Source organism: Botrytis fragariae, assembly GCF_013461495.1.
Source record: "Botrytis fragariae strain BVB16 chromosome Unknown tig00000006, whole genome shotgun sequence".
Taxonomy (NCBI): Eukaryota; Fungi; Ascomycota; class Leotiomycetes; order Helotiales; family Sclerotiniaceae; genus Botrytis; species Botrytis fragariae.
Window position 1 is genome coordinate 1,510,359 of NW_023500988.1, and position 17,893 is coordinate 1,528,251.

The following is a 17,893-nucleotide window of genomic DNA, read 5'->3' on the forward strand; positions in this document are numbered from 1 at the left end:
GAATTCCCATTTCTCGACATCTTTGCAGAATGTTGTGCAATCTCTGTGGAACCAAAAGTTCGATATCTCCTTTTTTATCGATAGAAAAACGATTCCTGGCTTGATATTAGTATCGACCCTGTATACTCAAGACAATCGTCGAAAATGAATCACAACGTTGAAAGATGTCGGTAGTTGACCATCCTGCTACGCTTGATTGTTCTGGCAGTGCGATGGCGAGTTCCACCAGCGTTTTGGCCGCGGCAACTTGCTGAGTGAAAGCGCCATTATTAGAATCTCTTAAATTGTATTGAAAGAATTCCGAATAATTCACTTCTAATGTTAGCTCTCGAGATTTATTCACTGTACGAAATTATGAACCTCAATTATCGTTGCTCAATTATCAGTTTGAAAACTCAGAATATTCCACACAATCACCTATCTTGTGTAATAATCACATCAGAGCATTAAAATCGAGCTTTCAAGAGTTCAGCATACATGCATATGCGTTTGAGTGAATATTGGACCGGAAGCCCAAGATTGTTTGGGGTTGAAGAAAATTTTTGCAGGAGCGCGGCAGAGGCAAAGCTGGTGTGACATGTGGGTGTGAGTATAGTTCTGGGAATGACTTTTGGTTGTCATTCTCTATGCTATTATTCTTCGGAGCTGAGTTGATTTTCACTTCTGCGTCAATTTGGTCGGAGAAATGTGAAGTGACAAAACGAGGTAGGATATGAGTAAAGATAGTGAATGAAAGATTCAAAGCAAACTGGGCAGTCTCATTCATCAAATTTATGTCCAAAGTGCACTATTTTTTGCTAATTTCGATACCATATAGCTTATTGCGCAACTTGATCTATTTCGAGATGAGTTAGGTTGACTTTGTAATCCCAGGATTCGTGATGGTGCGGAATAAATGTATCACGTGTTCGAGTTTGCGTTTGGAATCAGAGATGAGAAGCCTGTCACGACAAGAGCGAATGTAAGTTTGCATGTAGTAAGAGCTAGCTACGAAATCAAGGCACTAAAAGAATTTATCCTTTGAACTACTTGGATTGCTTTTCCCCTTCCCATTTCATTAGCTTTATACATTCGTATCCTTAGCTCCTCTTAGGGTTCGTTAATGTTCATCTATGTTCGTCTCTTATTAGAACACTTTCTACTATCATCTGGTTATATTTAGTTACACCCTTTTCGTTATACCACTCTAATCTCTACCTTTTATCCAAACTTTCACAATATTTCACCAAAACATATTCATATTGGAGAACTTAAATCTCCGACTTCTATTCAAATAATGTTGGATTTCCACTTTCTGACTTTTTACTTCTTTCATCATCTACTCTAGTGATCTCCTTCATACTCCCTCAAAACTGACAATTATTCATTGTATTCTAGCCATATACAATGATGAAATATTCAATCCTCATAAGATTTATCTACTCTCGTCTTATCTTGTTTGAACATATCGTTCTTAATTCTAATTTCAAATTCGAATAATTAAAGTCTTCATATTTGTATTTCATGAGCTATAATTTCCCAACCTTCTCTCAAACTTACACAAACACAGCTCCCCTCTTTACTTAATGAACTATAAGTCTCTAAATAAGACTTGAGAGACAGAAAATGATTCAGAGTTTCTCTTATCTCTAAAAACCACTTCTAATTCATATATCAAATTTAGACAATTGCTATTCTTCTCTATTCCTGATTAACGGCAGGATGCTCCTTAGCCCTCAAATCCATTTTATCGAGACTAGTCTCTATACTTTAGGGATAATAACACTCAAACCTTCATTTAGACCCAAATAATTGCAAAGTTCCCTAGTTATCATCTCTAGTCCTCAAAATGAAGGCCCCAAAATACTCAATTTGAACGTGTGACGTGTCATTGATGAACTTTTGAGGAACTTTTAACACATCAGGGGCGGCAGAACTTCGGAGGTGGCTAACCGACAGACTAAGGTAGATGTTAGATACATTAGAATGAACTAAAGAGATAAAAAGGTGTTCTAAATGATGAGATATGTATGTTTGTTGTTATTTAATGTTTTTGTAGATTTACTGGATGTTTCCCATACTCGATGATGATGGAATGAAGGTACTTTGGCTAGACATTGATGATATACAACACCAAATGCTATGAATTTCATGAATGAGAAAGTTGAAAAAGTTGATTTGGAAGACTTTGAGTTATTTTTACATGAGTTTGACATTTCTATAGGTGTTTATTGATGTTCAGGAGTGTGTATGAGTGTTTTAAAGCAACTTTATTGATGTTTTCGGAAAGTTCGTGAATGCCGTATCTTATCAACATTATGTTCTAATATCTATTTCTTATCACTTTGAACTTTTTGAGGTGCATGTGAACTATCTAAAAATGGCTATATTTATGTGCCACTGAATGGCAAACATCACCTATGTAGCATCTAGATGAAAAATATAAGTCAGAATTCCATTGTAATCATGTTTTATTGCTAAAATACCACCTAAAGCTATGAGATAACAGTCTAGTCCAATCTCGACCTTGTAGCCTACAGTGAAACCATAGAGTCCTTCGTTATGGTTGAAGTTTCCTTTACTAATTTAAGCACCGAGCTCATCTATCAATGTGTCTTGCTCCAGTGCCGTCAGCCCTACCTCCCGCCTGAGCGCCTACTTGAATCCTAGCCTACACCTGCCATGGTAAGGGTAAAGACTTATATTGCACCATAAGGGTAGAAGAGCTATGGAAGAGAGAGGCCCTACTTATAAGAAGTAGGGCACGCTAGTGATCAATGCCTGAGGCATGAAGGCAACTACAGAGCATGTAGTTGGCGCCGTGACAGCACCTGCCATTTGACAGATCTACCGTGTTCTATATCCCGCAGAGCGGTGTATATTCCATTTCCCCTCAATGAAGCTCGAAGTACTTGTGTCTATGAAGATCATTGCGGGTAAAATCCCATGCAGATACCCTTCGAGGGCATGCTCTTCGAGTGCCAGCAGGTGTAACCGATGATGCGAATAGAGGATGCCGAAATTAGAGGGGGCAGAACCTAAGGATTCAAAATCTAGAGACACGAAGGTAAGACCTCAGTATGTAAACGCGCTTGTATGAAATCGTTGAGGGCATCAGTCACAGACACCTGAAAAGCTATGCTTCGAAGGTTTGATTTGGAGTGTTTGTAATGATCATCTAGGAGAGCATTCGCAACAGCTTAGACCTTGAAGCATAGAGGGTCCATTTCGGAGCACTTGTAAAATTTGCAATTGCAGAAGATAGTAATTAGAGCGCATTTATTTCGAGGCTCAGAAGGTTCAATTCGTAGTATTTATATAATGCCGCGAATTATGGTGGTCGTCGTAGGGGTATGAACCTCGAATCATAAAGATTAATCGCGTTGTGCCTATACAAAGAAGACTGGGGATAATATTAGCTCTAGTAGCAGAACGTAGATCATAGAAGGGAACGTAGCATTCTCTGAAGAATTGGGGCATAAGATCAAGCAAAGCATAGAGAATACCCAAGGAGATATCAGGAGAAGGAAATGGAGACCTTCGGTCGGTCTTTCATCCTGTTCTACCAAGTTTCCTGCTAATCGATAACTGGCGACAACATATTAGCCAAATAAAAAATATAGAGGTGTCTTTGCCGTGCGCTATGTACTGTCTGCCGATAGAATTTCTTGTGGTCTTTAGCATTGAAGGACAGAGGCATGACGGCTTAACTTTCCGATGTGGATAAACAATCCACAGTGGTTTAGCACTCTATGATGCTTTGTCTTAGGAGATCTGCTAATATCGCTGTTGCTGGAGGTAGAATCGCGATGGCCACATATTGCACTGAAATAAACAAAAGACAAAGACAACCCTACGACAACAATGGAGGGGCACAAGGCTATCGAGTATATTGGCAGAGGAGGAAATTCGAGGCCCTTTGTGACAATAGGCGGGACCGAAGAGGCCCAGAGGCTAGGTTGCAGTAGGAGCAGAAGGATAGAGCCGAGAGGATGGGTTGGAGTCGATGGGAAGGGATACGCCTTTGCGACAACGATGCTGCGAAAGCAAATGGAGCGTTCTCAATGCGCGAGGCAGTTGAGAACAAAGCAGAGAAGTAGAGCTGCTGCAGAGAGGAGACAAGGAAGGCTCGCCGATAGAGAGAGGTGGATAATCAATCCTTTGTTTGGCACGATACAAGTGGGTTTGAAGGAGACGTTGGGCTGTGATCGAGAATAGGTGGACAGCCCTACGGCAATACAGACAAGATATGCAAAAATCCTAGCAAGGATCTCTTGAGCAGCGCAGCAGATGCAATCACAATTGATAGATTTCTAGCAGATAGCATATAGAAGCAGAGGAAGAATCTACGATAGGAAGGGATTTCAAGAAGCCTGAAGAGAGGGCGGTGGGTTATTGATAAGCAAAAGTGATACAACTCTATTATAACTACATCTATACACGCATCAAACACACATTAGTCAACCTCAAAATGATCTGTAAACCTCCAATATTGTACTCATTTGAGCTCTATCTATCCACACCTCTCTACAGACCCTCATCGGGTCTACTTCCGGCCTTCCTCCGTTGCATCGCTGGAGTTCACAAGGACGGTGGAGGTAACTGAATGGAGGAGGTAGCGAATCTAGCCTCATCATGTGATGCTGTGTTTTGCCTCGCGTTGATCGATATATAAGTTCTGCGCCCACGATCTTGTTTCTAAGAACTTCCTTCCCACAACGTCCCATTTGCACCCATCAACCGATGGGGTGCTTGTACCATAACACTACTTTGTTTTTAAAACAGCATACTGGCATTACTTTAATTGCTTACTTCTTTCTACACACTTGATAGCGTTGCCCTCAGGTTTCCTATCTTACAGTTACCAACCATCAAGTTACTTTTGTATTTTGGTTTTCGGAGCTCTCAAAGGACCCCACGCTATCGCTTTTCTTCAGTCCGATACTATTCAAGATGCCGGGACTATCAGCACTTTTGAGTGAGGAAGTAAAGAGGAAGTATAAGTATGGAGATTCGCAAAGAAATCACCATTTCAGGGTTATCGATGCCGTAAGTTCCCCATCTATTTTCCACCGTGTTCATAATGGTAGCTGATTTTGTGGATAGCTTTCAACAAAACACAAATCCATTTTAGTTGCGGAGACCGAATTCAAGAACACCATTCCTAGCGACTACAACCCCATTACAAAGAACATGTACGATATCCATCGTGGAGTCGTCAAACATCGAAGCTATACAGGTCTCAGCAACTACCACCGAGCATAGTTTCAACTGAGTTCTGCGCGTGAATTACAGGGACAACTGGGTGATATCATCGATGCTAAGGTACCAGGCTGGGGAATTTGGACAATGGAACAGAAGATGGGAAAAAAACATCTAAATGAGGCTATCCGACTCTCAGAGAAGATCATGACGAAGGAGAACATCAAGCACAATACAGAGGCAGCAATTCCATATCACGACATCATCCATGCCAGCGAAGTTATACAGAAGTGGCTCGTCAACCGCCGAATTTTCTTGACAACTGGTGCAATTGCAGGACCACAATTAGGAAGCCTCAAGAAGGCCGGCACTCGACGTCTCGGACGGTACGAAATCAAGGATCCAGAAGATATATCCGACTATACGCAAGGATCTTGTGCTGAATTTACGGATGATGAGGGCCGTGGTGGTATTGACTCTGATGAATACGAAGAAGTTGATGAGGAAGAATTCCAGGGGTTCGATGACGATATAGTTGATGATGGTTTCCCAAACAAGACACGATATAGAGGTTCTGATGACTCTGGTAGCGATACTGAAACCGAGAATCATGGAGGCAATGCCACAGATGATGACGACAGTGCTTCAGATGATGATTTTACGGGCGATATCGATTATCAGAGGCTTGCTCGTATGGTACAGAAGGATCCCGGCAGAGAAGTAGAGGATGTTTTTTTTGGACTTGGGGATACAACCTTTACTGTAAATCAAGTGAAGATTCTTTACGGAGTTATGCGTTGCCTACAACAAGATACAATTGGTATTACGAGTTTGCTCAGTAGCTATCTTGACACAATGGATAGCTATTTGGAGCCTAACGAGGATGTGATGAGGTTGACAAAAGGTAAGCAAATAGTTCTGTGGTACGAGGTTATAGTAGGTACTAATATATGAAATCAGCATTGATGGCACTGGACATTGCTATAGCTGGCCAGAATCATACTCCCGCAGCATCTTCTCCACCAACTGTATCAACTCCATTTTCCTTATCCTCAGATCCATTTGCCTCCATGGCTGAGATGAATTCGGCCAGCAGCGGAAAAAACCTCAAGAAGAGAAGAAGATTGAGGAATGATAGCGAAGATGAAATCCTTTGATAGCTTGTGTGGTTTCTCGGGCGAGAAAATCTCCACTCTGATTGATAGCTAGGTTCGTTTTATGCATGGGATACAGGATATGAGTGACGGGGACATGTAGGCAAGAAAGCTCTTAATAGCAGTTGAACGTAGGAATAATACAGCCACTAGAAAATGATTTCAAAAACTTCCTGTGATTCATGACCTCAAGTGATAACTATATTGTGCTGGCTCAAGATTACCAAGTATTTACTCATGCACTTCTATCTAGGCCGCAATTTGTATCAGGTAAACGGGTCTCTGCTGACATGGAAGTAATCCACAGGGGCTTTATATCAGTAACATAATAGCATTGTATGTATGAATGTGTTCTAAGCTTTTACCCAACTAACATTGGTGAGTGCCAACAAGCCTGGATACATAGACTGTATGCCCAGAATTCCAAAATTACAATTGGGAACAGACAAATCTAGTCAGCAAACATATATATGTTCATATAGTTCATTTTGCACAAGGTCCGCAGCTTTGAGACAATCTTGTTGCCAGGTATTACGATGTAGAGAACTTCACACAGCATAAATCTGGTGGAGGTCAAGGATTGAAAGATTAGAGAAAGTCGAAGAAAGGTCGAGTGATGTTCGGGCCGACAGTTAATCCATGAGGCTAAGTGATGTTAAGTCTAGATCCCGTGCATCATAGTCAAGTCAGTACAATGTCCATCTAAATGACTAATAATTTATACAGTACTATGTATTTACCTATTGGTCGTGTATTGTTTCCATGTCTATTTGTTTACCTTTTAGATATCGGTTGAACAATACTGTACTGTGTGTGGGAAGAATGTAAAATTTTCACATTCACTCACACAATGGCATATTCAATCAAAATCAATCATCTTGTTGCTTTTACCCATGAGAGATTTAAGATTTGAACCATAGTAAAATGACACTAACCCACTAAATCGCTTAGCCACACTGGTTTGTTTTGATTTCGGGCTCGCCCACCTCTATTTAGGATTTTTGCCTGACAACTCAGATTTTTGACCCCTCCATTCTCCCACTTCTACTACCCACCCCAAAAGTACCTTCCAACCATAACGCTTCTCAAGTAAAGCTGCATTAAAAAAATTACCTGCAGATTTTATTCTACGTACTCTTCAAGATATCCAAATAAGTCTATTCATCATGGCTGAACCAGCACACCAAGAGATCAACACCAGCAATGAGCCCAAACTCGTTGAGTCTGAGACTAAGCTCGCCACCGAGCCAGCAGCTTTAAAGGAAGAGTCAGCCAAGGAAACTCCAGCTGAGGGTTCTGTATGTTGATAATTCCCTTTTTTATATTGTTTTCTGGCAATCTTGTCGATGTTATTACACTTTGCTAATCATAATCATGTCAAGACCTTGACCGAGCAAGCTACTGCTGCCGCATCCACTGCCGCCGCGACTGTCACTTCTGCCGCTACTGGTATCACTGATAATGTTTTCTCGATGTTCGGTGGTGGAGCCAAGAAGGAGAAGAAAGAGGATGAGGACCGAGGAGATAACTCAGGATCTGCCAAGGCACAAAAAGCCGCTGCTGCTGAAGAGAACCCAGAGGTATTGTTGGACAATGTGCACACACACACACACACAAGAACAGAACTGATCATATCGTAGGATGAGGCCCCAGAATCCGAGGATGTTCACTTCGAGCCGGTTATTCGTTTGACCGAGAAAGTCGATGTTAAGACCAACGAGGAACTCGAGGAGCAAACCTTCAAGATGCGCGCTAAGCTCTTCAAGTTCGTCAAGGATACTCAAGAGTGGAAGGAGCGTGGTACTGGTGATGTTCGATTCTTGAAGCACAAGGAGAACGGAAAGACCAGATTGGTCATGAGACGAGACAAGACTTTGAAGGTCTGCGCCAACCACTATGGTATGTTTGCGGCATTGAACAGTATTATATAGAACTTGGGCTAATGGTTAAAAGTCGTTCCTGACATGAAGTTGTCTCCAAACGTTGGCAGTGATAGAAGTTGGGTCTGGAATGCCGCCGCAGATGTTAGTGAGGGCGAGCCAGAAGCACAAACTTTGGCTATCCGTTTTGCCAACTCCGAGAGTAAGCATCTATGCCGCAAATACAAATATTATATGGAAGCTGACATTTACCTAGACGCGAACCTTTTCAAGGAGGCTTTCATCAAGGCTCAACAAGAGAACGAAGTTTTCTTCAAGGCCTAAACGATAGATTCGTCCTCGTATTTACTTCAACTTTCCAAAACGACTCCTCAATCGACACAGCATAATCCAGCACAGCACGTTTCCTGAAGGAATGAATTTATGATCATATTTGCATTAAAACGCATTTCTTCCATACCCCGTTAACCATTTACGCGCACGTTGTCGAAAACCTCTTTTGTAAACATCGGCAAATCGATACCTAGACATTCTGGTGGTCCAGGTTTTCCCAAAGATTGTATCATGATGATGATGACGATGGTGGAGGATAGGAAGGCTTGATTAGTACTCAATTTTGAGACTATGGCATGTAGTTAGACTAAAAATACCAGTCCTTCATTCATCCCCAAAGTACCTACTGATTTGTCTATATTTTGAGATGTGAACATTAAGACTTGTATGTATTATGGACCTTTTTTGAATGTACCTGTTCAAAGCATATGTAGAATAGACAAATGTATACCCAGTTGCCTAGGTAGGTACTATATTCGTTCCTTCGACTCTTTCAGAGAATGTCTTATTTTGAGTGAGTACTATACAAGTTTAAGGCAAGCTTCGAAGTTTATTCTATCAAAAGAACAAACAAAGCTGAAGTCTACTGGTACTCAAAGTCTTGAAACTCGCTCCAATTCCTCAACGATCTGGACATTGATTCTTTTCCAAATCCCTAGAATTGATAAATTCCTTCTCCAAGTACACGTGATTCTTTATTCTCAATAATCTTGAGCTTGAACTAGCAAGGGTATCAGTACCCCACTCAAATTACGATCAGCCAACTGCAGGCGCGTCGCAATTGAGAACGACATCATCAAGAATTCGAAAATCCGACAAAGCTTATACCGTCAAAATACCGTCAAGATGGTGGCAGAAGTGAGTAATTTGAAAATGCTCAGCTTTCCGTTCTCCAATAGCACTTTGAATACAATTACTGACTGCAGCGCAGATTAAAAGAATGATCAAGCTCGTCACAGAGCAGCGCAACATGTAGGTCGCGATCTAGCTTTCAATTTACCAATATTATACTGGACCTTGAGAATACATGCTGAAACTCACTCTACAGAGACAAACCAGCGCTTCAAGAAGGGTTCCCAATGAAATCATGGAACATCGAAATCTTTATGTTAGATGAAAATGGAAACGAGAAGCCTGCGACCTGCTTCACAAAGGCAGTTTACAATCTGCATCCTACTTTTCCAAATCCAACCCAAAGTAAGTTTACGAGCTATAAATTTTTCTTGCACGCGAAGCTTGTCAAGTTCTCGATTTAACATTTGCCACCACACAGCTTTTACTGAGGCTCCCTTCCGCTGTGAGAATGAGGGATGGGGAGAATTTGATATGACGATCGATTTATTCACTACTCCAACGGGAGGCAAGCATAGCATTGCACACGATCTCAACTTTGCCAAGAGCCGCTATGAAGCTAAACATCCGATTACATTCAAGAACCCAAGTCGAGAGTTGATTAATTCATTGAGAGAGACCGGACCAGTCCCAGGAGATGAAAATGGAGCCATTAGAAAGAAGGATGCCGATGGAAAGAAGAGGAAGAGGACTGGCCAGGTAGATATGGAGAAGTTGGCAGAAGGATTAGTCAAATTGCAGGAGGATGACCTCTTGCATGTGGTGCAAATGATTCATGATAATAAGAGCGAGGAAACATATACGAAGAATGATGTTGACTGTAAGTTCGACTCCGGGCGCTATTAATGAAATCTGAGGGGGAAATGCTAACGCAAAGAATGCAGTGGGAGAGTTCCATGTCGATTTGTATACATTACCAGACTCGTTAGTCAAGATGCTTTGGGATTTCGTCCAGAACACGCAAGGAAAAGGTTACTAGATAGGAGATGATATTTCAACGATTATGGAGAAAGCCAGCGATAATACACACATTTGGGGGAAAGCAATATAGGTATTGAAATTGGATCACGGATGGTTGATGGATGCTTTCATTTATGGCAGCTACTTCGAAAAGCGTTTTTCACAGAACTTTTACGCAAGCAAAGAGGACTCATCATTCACAAGTCCAACTTCCACGGCGTTCCAATTTTCATCATCGGGCATAGGATGGCATTTCAATTGCTATATTTTTTTTAGTTACGTTTTCTCGTCTTCATTGAAGAGAGGCGGTAGGGCGTGAGCGGGTGGGCGTACTTCTTCGAACCCATCTTGCAGAAGGTTGCGTTACATGACTTGTTTTCGGTCAATATTTGTCTAGGAAGCATTGTGATTGGGACGGTGGATCGGATCAGATCATGGTGGTTCACGGGATACATAACTGGTAAAATTGAATGAATGGATGAACGAATGGATGGATGGCAGGAAGAAATTGAATAGGAATGAAATGGAATTTCACAAAGCACTGGTATATTTCATTGTGATTCTATGATTTTCATATATGATTCTGTTCATACATCTTTTATCAATCCTGTAGACCACCAGGACTAGGTAGGTTGGCTAACTGGCAGTAGCCGGGTATCATTCCATTTCCAAACGCCATTTTCCCACATGCTCCTCTAAGATGCTTTATCAAATGACTCCCAAAATATTCCTTCAGGATATCCGAGTCTATATCTTCTTACTCGTCATCCCCGAAACTCAACTTTATCTTTTTACCCTTCTTCGCCGCAGCTTTAGGTTTCGTTTTTGATGTAGCTGTAGCTCCAATTTTACCACTGTCACTCTTCTTCTGATTTCCCGTATCCTTTTTATTCAAGGACTTATCATCACTTTTCTCCTCTCCCTCTCCCTTCTCATTCTCATCCTCCTCATCCTCCAAACCCCAATAACCTTCCCTACCTTCCTCTTCTTACTTCCTCCTATCCCTACCGCCATTTTCGCAATCTCTTTCTTTTCCATCGCCTCTCCCTCTCCTCCTTCCCCCTCATTTTCTTTCACCCCTTCTTCCCGTTCCTGTTCCCGTCTCTCCCACTCCTCTTTACTCAACGTCTCGCCGCTCACCTCGTCAAAAACCACGGGCTCGCTTTCCCGCTCAGCATCTTCGTCAATGGGTTTGCGCGGCCGCGAAATGGTGAACTCGTGGCGCCCGTCGGAGGAGGAGGCGTGGTTGGATTGGAGACGTTGGAGGAAGGGGGGGAGGGTGCTGTCGTAGGAGAGGTTTTTGGAGGTTATTTTGGACATGGTGGGGGGTAGTGTTGTGGGGTTTGATGTTGGGTGTTGGATTTTGGATGTTGGATATTGGATATTGGTGGTGGTATTGACATGCGACGAGAGACCCAGATCGGAAGCTTTGAAAATTATACGGCGGGGTAGAGATAGCTTTGATGCTGTTTTTATACGGATGTCGAGATGACTCGAGATTGAAGTTGGAGTTGGATGATTGTCTGATTGTATGATTGTATTAGTAAGAAAGTACAACGATTGGCCAATGAGGACAGGTGAATATTGTTCCGTAGTTGGGATGGAATAGGAGAACTGGCTTTGTTTTTTGGTTTTCAGGATGACTGAAATGGGATCGGATTGGGATTGAAAATCTCCTATGAAACTCACAACTGAGTCAAACATACAATATCAATGATAAGGTTATCGTGAATCTTCCCACCAAAATATCTATGCACGTATCCCCAACGTTGAGGCTGATGAATGGATTATATTCTTCTATTGTTGGAGGATTCTTTCCTCGTAAAATACGAGGCCGTTTACCTATCCATCCTTTGCCCATACGCATCGATGCAATAAATTCTCTAGACTCAGTTCATTCAGGGGTAATTCGGATATACTGCATCCTACCTTTACTTGTTATGTCAAAACTTCCATATAACATACGTGCAGGTATCGAAATGAGGGTTGGATAAGAGGGGATACTTTGGATTACTTTTCTAGCCGTCACTCGTCTGGTTCTGTAATTGCTTGTGAGTTGCCATTGGGGGATGAATGTACGAAGTATCATTGACTACCTACCTATCCTATCGTCCAGCCTTCTTCATTCGATTCAATCCGTTATGTTAGTCTAGTTGGGTAGGTTTGTCTTGTCAATCTTGTCAATCTTGTCAATCTTGTCAGTCTTGTCTCGTTTCGTATAGAACATCTGAATATCAAATATCAAACACCAAACATCTTTTTCTCTCCCTCCCTCACTCACTCATCCATCCCAGGACTTTCCTCTCCACTTTTTACCTACAATTCCCCCAACCTTAACCTAAAAAAATAATCCCACACCTACACCCACACCCACACCCACACACCACACACCACACACCACACGCCAAAATCTGAACACTTCTCTGGCCTGACAAACCCTTCCAGAAATACTCCACACCCGCAAATAACCACAGTCCACCTCATCTCAGTTCCCTTTTCTCTAAAATCCCCAAGTCGTTCTAGCCCATCCATTGATTGCATTGCAACACACGACAATTCACAATAACGAATTTCTCTGGAAATTTGCATGTCATAATATTTTCAAGTTTCTTCTCGCCATCAACATAACAGATTTATTTCTTTTATGTTGACGGCAGAAACTCCTCGAAACAATCATAGACACGTTGAGGTTATCGCAAAAGTGTTTCTATCTTCGAGGACACCCAAGGTCCAAGTCGCTCGTTATTAGAAAAAGTATCATCGCTTTTTATGAGAAAGGAATAGCGACTCTGCCAAAGGAGTTCCCACTTAGAATCATTTCCATTCGATACCTATTCAATTATACACTCTATTCCAATTACTTTTTGTAACAATATCAAATAATCCAGATACGGCACACACTGGGTAGTGTCCTCTTCTTTTAACGGCCTGGGGTCGACATAAATTCCCCCTATCTCGAAATTTTGTCTACGAACGGATCCTCAACTATCTCAACCACAACCACCATGAGTTTCGTTCAGAGGGTGATGAAGCGCATGCCTTCATCAGCACAATTACCGTTGGATGATGTGAAGGAGAAGCCAAAAACCACATCTAGATTGGCGTTTTTCAGGCGGCCGCTTCGATTAAAGGGCAATTCCAGCATTTCGATACCACTCGGCGTAGTTCTATTGTTTCCATGTATTGTCGTTGTATTGATTTTGGTGCTTTTTGTTCGCCATCCTAAATCGGGTGTGGGAATGCTAATGCCAGCTGGAGCACCACCAGCTATCAGGTATGTTTTGGGATCTATCAATCTCTCTTGGTTCAAATGCAATGGCCACTGACTGACATTTGTGTGTGATTGTAGGAGGATCAGTGAACAACACGATAAGGTCTTCGTGACAGGATGCGCGGAGCCTGATACAAGTCAACCAAGAGCCAATGCAGCATTCGTTGTGCTAGCAAGAAACAAGGAATTGGAGGGAGTCATTCAATCAGTGAAATCTATCGAAAGGCATTTCAATCGATGGTATCATTACCCTTACGTTTTCCTCAACGATCAAGAATTCAACTCGACATTCAAGGAAGTCATTCAAAACTATACCAGTGGGCCATGTGAATTTGGAACCATCGACCCTAAACACTGGGGATTCCCAGAATGGATTGATCCCAAGGTTGCCAAAGAGGGTATCGCAAAACAAGGTGATGCTGCAATTATGTATGGTGGCATGGAAAGTTACCATTCTATGTGCAGATTTTATTCAGGGTATGTCCACAAACCATAATTATGAGCTTGAGGGAAATAAGGAAATACTGACGAGAGACCAGATTCTTTTACAAACATGAGCTTCTGGCTAAATATGAGTGGTACTGGCGACTTGAACCAGAAATTAAGTATTTCTGTGATATTACATAGTATGTCTGACTGTCGTGGAGCAACTATAGATCAAGCTAACAAATTTATAGTGATCCTTTCCTTAAGATGATCGACTCGAATAAGACTTATGGTTTCACTATTGCCGTCAAGGAATTGAAGGAAACCGTTCCAAATATCTTCCGTTACGCATCTGCATATAAACGAGTCAATAACATTACATCTCAAGGTTTATGGGAAATGTTCGTCGAGCCTCCTCCTGAGGAGCCAAAAGAGGTTCCTGAAGATGATCCAGCTTATAAAAGACCGTTACCTGAGGAAATTCTTCGAGGCGATCCATCTCGCGCATCTTTGCCAGAAATTGATCCAGAAGCTATGGAAGGAGAAAAGTACAACATGTGTCATTTCTGGTCGAATTTCGAAATTGCCAGACTTAGTTGGTTCAGAAGTAAGGAATATGAAGACTTCTTCCAAATGATGGATCGCAGTGGAGGATTTTGGATGGAGAGAGTAAGTGAATATCTTTAAGGTTTCCAGTATTAGACTAACAATACATCAGTGGGGTGACGCTCCCATCCATTCTTTAGCCGCTGGCGCTCTCCTCGGCCCTAGCGATATTCATTACTTCCGTGATTTTGGCTATAGACATACAACTATTCAACATTGCCCAGCCAACGCACCCGCTCGTCAAAGAGCGCGCGAACCTTATCTTGAAAAGACAACGTTAGACGAGAAGAAACGAAAGGAAGAAGATGAATACTGGGACAATTGGGATCCAGTCAAGGAAAATGGTGTTGGGTGTAGATGTAGATGCGACACGGATATTGTGGATGTAGAAGGCAAACAAGGAAGTTGTTTGGCAGAATGGGTAGATGTTGCAGGAGGTTGGGCTAGTCCTTGAGAAGATTAATCGAGGGGTGAACAATAGGATAGGATGTATAGAGGAAATCATGTCATGGCATGAACGATATTGGAAGGGAAGGGAAGGGAAGGGATAGGGTTTCTAGAGAACCCTATTTTGGGGATGGAAACGGAAATGGATGAAGAGTGATGATATGGGGAATCGACTGATGGATGGCTGGAGGGATGGATGGGATGGGGAATTGGAATGGGAAAGAAATGGGATTGTAAAGGATGTGATGTTGCATATTATCTTTTTTTTAAACTGTTCATTATTGATGATGAGAAATACAAAAATGATTCCTGGTCTGATTTTTGTTTGTGTGGTGTGTAATTGTTTGGGAAGGGTTGTGTATTTTGGGTAGGTGGGTGATTTGTAAGATGTAATATGTGAGATGTGAGATTCTTGGATTTTGTTTTTTTTTAGGACGGGGAAGGATAATGAGGGAGGATAATAGGGATGAATTGGAATAATGTGAGAATTTGTTATATTGTTTATGGAAATTGAATAATGATTGTTAAGAAAATATGTGTATATGGATCTTGGGCAATTGGAATCTAGGGAGGTAGTGTTGGAAGTGTTGGAAGTGTAGGTAGGGGTTTGACTTGGGGGTGAGGAGGTGGTGGGAGGGAGAGGGGGAGGGAGGGGGAAAGGGAGAGGAGAGGGAAGGGCAGGGTGTAGTTGCTGAATGGTATTTGTGGTATTTATGGTATTTGTTGAAAATGTGAGGGTGAGGGTGAGTGTTGTTATGGTTCTCTGGGAAACTGAGGATTTGGAGATTTCTGGGGGGAAAGAGGGAAGGGAAAGGGAAGGGGGAAAGGGGGGAAGAGAGTGAGGAGAGTGAGGAGAGTGAGGAGAGTGAGGAGAGTGAGGAGAGTGAGGAGAGTGAGGAGAGGGGAGTAGATAAGTAGATTTAGTTAATTGTAATTACGATTATTAGAGGAATGGAAATGGAAACGGAAATAGTGATGGGGTGCACGAGGATTTGGATTGGGTTGGATTAGGTTGGATGTTGAGGTGAGCTCTTGTTTTTTTTTATGGTTTCGTTCTCTTTGTGGTTGAGTTGGCTTGGGTTGAGTTGAGTTGAAATAGATTCAATTGGATTCGATTGAGTTGGTCATAGGGGGAAGGGGGTTGTTGGAAGGAGATTAATGGGGACTTGAGAGCTTGGAATTGGGAGAGTTGAGAACTGGGAATTGAGTGTGTTCAAGAGGGGAAGGGGAAGAGGAATGAGAAGGAAATCGAGATATATGATGTGAGTAAAGAGATATGCTTGAAATGCGATAGAGCGACTGAGATTGATTGGAATTGGAATTAGGATTGGTATGTCTATGAAAACGGGCAGAAGAAAAGGAAAAAGCCTTAGCGAGGAGTAAAAAGGAGAGCGAGAAAAGAAACTCATGGAATATTAGGTGGCTTTGAGAGGGGGGAGGTGCTTGGGGTGTAAGGATTATGGATGGTAGATGAAAGGGAATAGGTGAGTGGGTATTAATAGTGATGAGCTGGAGGGTAATACAAGTTGGTGTGGAAATACATGCCTAGCTTGACTGAAAGATAGGACAATCATCATCACCATTTCTCTAACATCACACTTACTCACTATCTACCTACCTGCCTACCTGGAAGTTAGATCCGCAAACCCTAATTTTGAGATTTATTTGGGGTCCAGATTTCTAAGGATTGAGAGGCGGGATTTATGTCACGTTTTTATGACTCGTCCGTTGTGTGTTTGGGTTGGCTTAGTTTATTGTTTGAAATTTGAAATTTGATGTTTAGGGAGTATATACATGTGCTTGTGTGGAGAAAAGCGGTACTATATTGATCGATCGAGCGTCGAAAAGTTTACTGTGTATCCAGGTAACTAGATTAGGAGATGCATTTTAGATTGCGAAGATACGAGATGGGTGGAACTTGGTTTAACTTTGGAGGATTTTATGATATTTTGAAGGGCTGGGTAGTAAGGTATGGGGTATGGGTGGAGATGTGTGGATAAGTATTTGATCGAAACTATTTCTTTAAGGTAATGAAGATAAGAGTTGTCTTCAGAATGGATGGATATTCTTCGGAAGTCCTTCTTTTCTTCACACTGATTTGTTGGTGACCATTTCTTGAGTCTTGCTGGTGCTGTGAAAGATACCGTATCGCTGTTTGAGATGTTTACATGGCACTTCTTGGATGAAACTAGAGTTATTGTTCGGAAGAAGATTATGCACGAGGAATATGAATCTTGGGGGCCTTCTTGTAGACTAATCTACTAAGAGATTGAATCTTAGGAGTCTGTTTGAATATGAGTCTAAGGCCAAGGATTTCGATACTTCAGAGTTGTCACTACAGTCCAAAGCTTCTGAGCATCGCAGAAGTTGAATCGTATCAAAGATTCTCTATAATAAGCTCGACTGCTGTATTGTATTGCTTCCGGAATCCAGATCACGAGAGCTCATATCCAGTCCGTGACTGTAAGTTTGATTCGGACTATCTTTATTAGAGGAGATACATGCGAGATCAAATACCATATTCGACCAAGTTTGAGATTACACCCTGGTGCTAAACAATAAATTAATCCGGGCCACTCGTGAACCTCAAATGCAGATCCCGAGAAGTATAAAAGTTAGAAAAGTTCTAATGATCAACTTTAAGACTATTTTCTAACGTTGGTATATGTAATCAGTCTATCATTTAGTAGATTCGCTGTGTTAAGCATACTACGCTTCAAGCACAGATAGAGAGTGCTTACAACGTACAGTATTAGATAGGTTTAATGTGTAAAGGAAAAGAA

At 41.8% G+C, this 17,893-nt stretch overlaps 5 protein-coding genes across 5 annotated transcripts; 4 read left to right on the forward strand and 1 right to left on the reverse strand.

Moving 5' to 3' along the window:
- Positions 1-7,475: 7,475 nt before the first annotated feature.
- Positions 7,476-8,887, forward strand: Bfra_001649 (putative ran-specific gtpase-activating protein 1 protein). Its single transcript, XM_037332073.1, has 5 exons — positions 7,476-7,633; positions 7,718-7,915; positions 7,976-8,234; positions 8,289-8,417; positions 8,472-8,887. Exons 1-5 carry the CDS (start codon positions 7,502-7,504, stop codon positions 8,537-8,539), a joined length of 786 nt encoding a protein of 261 aa, XP_037196227.1. The 5' UTR covers positions 7,476-7,501; the 3' UTR covers positions 8,540-8,887.
- A 507-nt stretch (positions 8,888-9,394) lies between these two features.
- Bfra_001650 (putative transcription initiation factor tfiid subunit 14 protein) lies at positions 9,395-10,379 on the forward strand (the record flags this gene model as incomplete). Its single annotated transcript, XM_037332074.1, has 5 exons — positions 9,395-9,406; positions 9,480-9,520; positions 9,597-9,745; positions 9,822-10,220; positions 10,285-10,379. 5 exons carry the CDS (start codon positions 9,395-9,397, stop codon positions 10,377-10,379), a joined length of 696 nt encoding a protein of 231 aa, XP_037196228.1.
- Positions 10,380-11,117: 738 nt separating this feature from the next.
- Bfra_001651 (uncharacterized protein) lies at positions 11,118-11,680 on the reverse strand (the record flags this gene model as incomplete). The annotated part of the gene is made up of 2 exons (XM_037332075.1): positions 11,118-11,312; positions 11,369-11,680. The coding sequence occupies 2 exons, from the start codon at positions 11,678-11,680 to the stop codon at positions 11,118-11,120; spliced, it is 507 nt and encodes a 168-aa protein (XP_037196229.1).
- A 1,685-nt stretch (positions 11,681-13,365) lies between these two features.
- Positions 13,366-15,117, forward strand: Bfra_001652 (putative alpha mannosyltransferase protein; the record flags this gene model as incomplete). Its single annotated transcript, XM_037332076.1, has 5 exons — positions 13,366-13,634; positions 13,710-14,108; positions 14,171-14,257; positions 14,309-14,726; positions 14,776-15,117. 5 exons carry the CDS (start codon positions 13,366-13,368, stop codon positions 15,115-15,117), a joined length of 1,515 nt encoding a protein of 504 aa, XP_037196230.1.
- Positions 15,118-17,404: 2,287 nt separating this feature from the next.
- On the forward strand, positions 17,405-17,672 carry Bfra_001653 (uncharacterized protein; the record flags this gene model as incomplete). Its single annotated transcript, XM_037332077.1, has 2 exons — positions 17,405-17,577; positions 17,603-17,672. The coding sequence occupies 2 exons, from the start codon at positions 17,405-17,407 to the stop codon at positions 17,670-17,672; spliced, it is 243 nt and encodes an 80-aa protein (XP_037196231.1).
- Between the last annotated feature and the right edge of the window lie 221 nt (positions 17,673-17,893).

What these genes read in the sequence shown, in the direction of transcription:
- Bfra_001649 (XM_037332073.1), top strand. Translation starts at nt 7,502, where the DNA reads ATGGCTGAACCAGCACACCAAGAGATCAACACCAGCAATGAGCCCAAA. An exon ending in AAACTCCAGCTGAGGGTTCT is followed by an intron (nt 7,634 to 7,717) that starts GTATGTTGATAA and finishes AATCATGTCAAG; the next exon opens with ACCTTGACCGAGCAAGCTAC. An exon ending in CTGCTGAAGAGAACCCAGAG is followed by an intron (nt 7,916 to 7,975) that starts GTATTGTTGGAC and finishes ATCATATCGTAG; the next exon opens with GATGAGGCCCCAGAATCCGA.